This window comes from Phalaenopsis equestris, unplaced genomic scaffold (genome assembly GCF_001263595.1).
Source record: "Phalaenopsis equestris unplaced genomic scaffold, ASM126359v1 Scaffold235245, whole genome shotgun sequence".
Lineage (NCBI taxonomy): Eukaryota > Viridiplantae > Streptophyta > Magnoliopsida > Asparagales > Orchidaceae > Phalaenopsis > Phalaenopsis equestris.
Genome location: NW_018253130.1, coordinates 64,424 through 65,611, shown reverse-complemented (window position 1 = coordinate 65,611; position 1,188 = coordinate 64,424). Strand labels below are relative to the sequence as shown.

The following is a 1,188-nucleotide window of genomic DNA, read 5'->3' as shown; positions in this document are numbered from 1 at the left end:
CCTCTATGGCTTTCTTCGCTAGGAGAGTGTTGAATAACTTAATCCCTACTGATGATATTCTCAAGTTAAAGGGCTTGAAGGGGCCTTCAAAATGTTATCTCTGCCATAACAGTGAAGAGACAACTACTTATCTTTTTTTTCCAGTGTGTCTTCTCCAGGAAGGCTTGGGGATCCCTGACAATTAATTTCCACATCAACACTATCAAATTGGGATGGGAACAACTTAACAAGTGCTGGCTAGACTGGAAAAAAGTTAAACTATGTAAAATCCCTTTCATCATAGCCTGGTTCATTTGGAATGCAAGGAACAAAAATAAGCATGAAGAGCATAAGGTGAATACTGCAACAGTGGAGGCAAATTGTCTTGCTTAGATAAAAAAGTTGATCATTTAGAAGGGGTTTCCAAACATCCTTAAGTTGAACCAAAGCATGGATCAGATCTACAGTAAAGTCATTAAAATCTACTGGAAAAACCCCAGTTATCCCCACGTTAAAGTTAACACTTATGGAAGTTTTACAGCCCACATAGTAGGAATTGGAGGGGTATTCAGAGATTACAAAGGCAGATGCATAATGTTCTTCAAAGCTCCAATTATTATTGAAGATGCCTTGGAAGCTGAGAAAGCTGCTCTTTACTGGGCCATCAAAATGGCAGTCATAAACAGATGGACACAAATTCAAGCTGAGGTTGATTCCTCTATGCTAATTGAGTATATGACAGGTATTGTTGTACCTCCATGGCATATCCAACAGCGGATTATTAAGATAAAACATCTCACCAAGGAGATCCAAATCAATTACTGTTTTACCTATAGGGAGGGAAACAAACCAGCTAACTACCTAGCTATTGAAGGTGTTGAATCCCAAAGGCAAACTGTTGCTACTAATCCTACACAGATACTGGCTGACATGTTAAAGGGTGACAAATTACAAATACCTTACCTCAGCATTACTAAGAGCTAGATGCTTTATTTACTTTCTTTTTTTTAGACATGCCTTGTATTATCTTAATTACCTCACATTTTGATGTAGCCTTTACTCTCTCTTCTCCCTGCTGTAACACTCTCTGGATGTATTGATCATATTTAGGTAATTAACACAGAGGGAGACAAAAGAGGCTACTTTTTGCAAAAAAATAAAAAAATAAATAAATAAATAAATAAATATATATATATATATATATATATA

The 1,188-nt window shown here is 36.3% G+C and overlaps 1 protein-coding gene across 1 annotated transcript; it reads left to right on the top strand.

Annotated features, from left to right (window-relative positions):
* The first annotated feature begins 429 nt into the window (after positions 1-429).
* Positions 430-963, top strand: LOC110039100. The gene has a single exon (XM_020744055.1). The coding sequence runs from the start codon at positions 430-432 to the stop codon at positions 961-963; it is 534 nt and encodes a 177-aa protein (XP_020599714.1).
* Positions 964-1,188: the final 225 nt, after the last annotated feature.

Excerpts from the sequence above, each read along its gene's own strand:
- LOC110039100 (XM_020744055.1), top strand. The coding sequence starts at position 430 with ATGGATCAGATCTACAGTAAAGTCATTAAAATCTACTGGAAAAACCCC.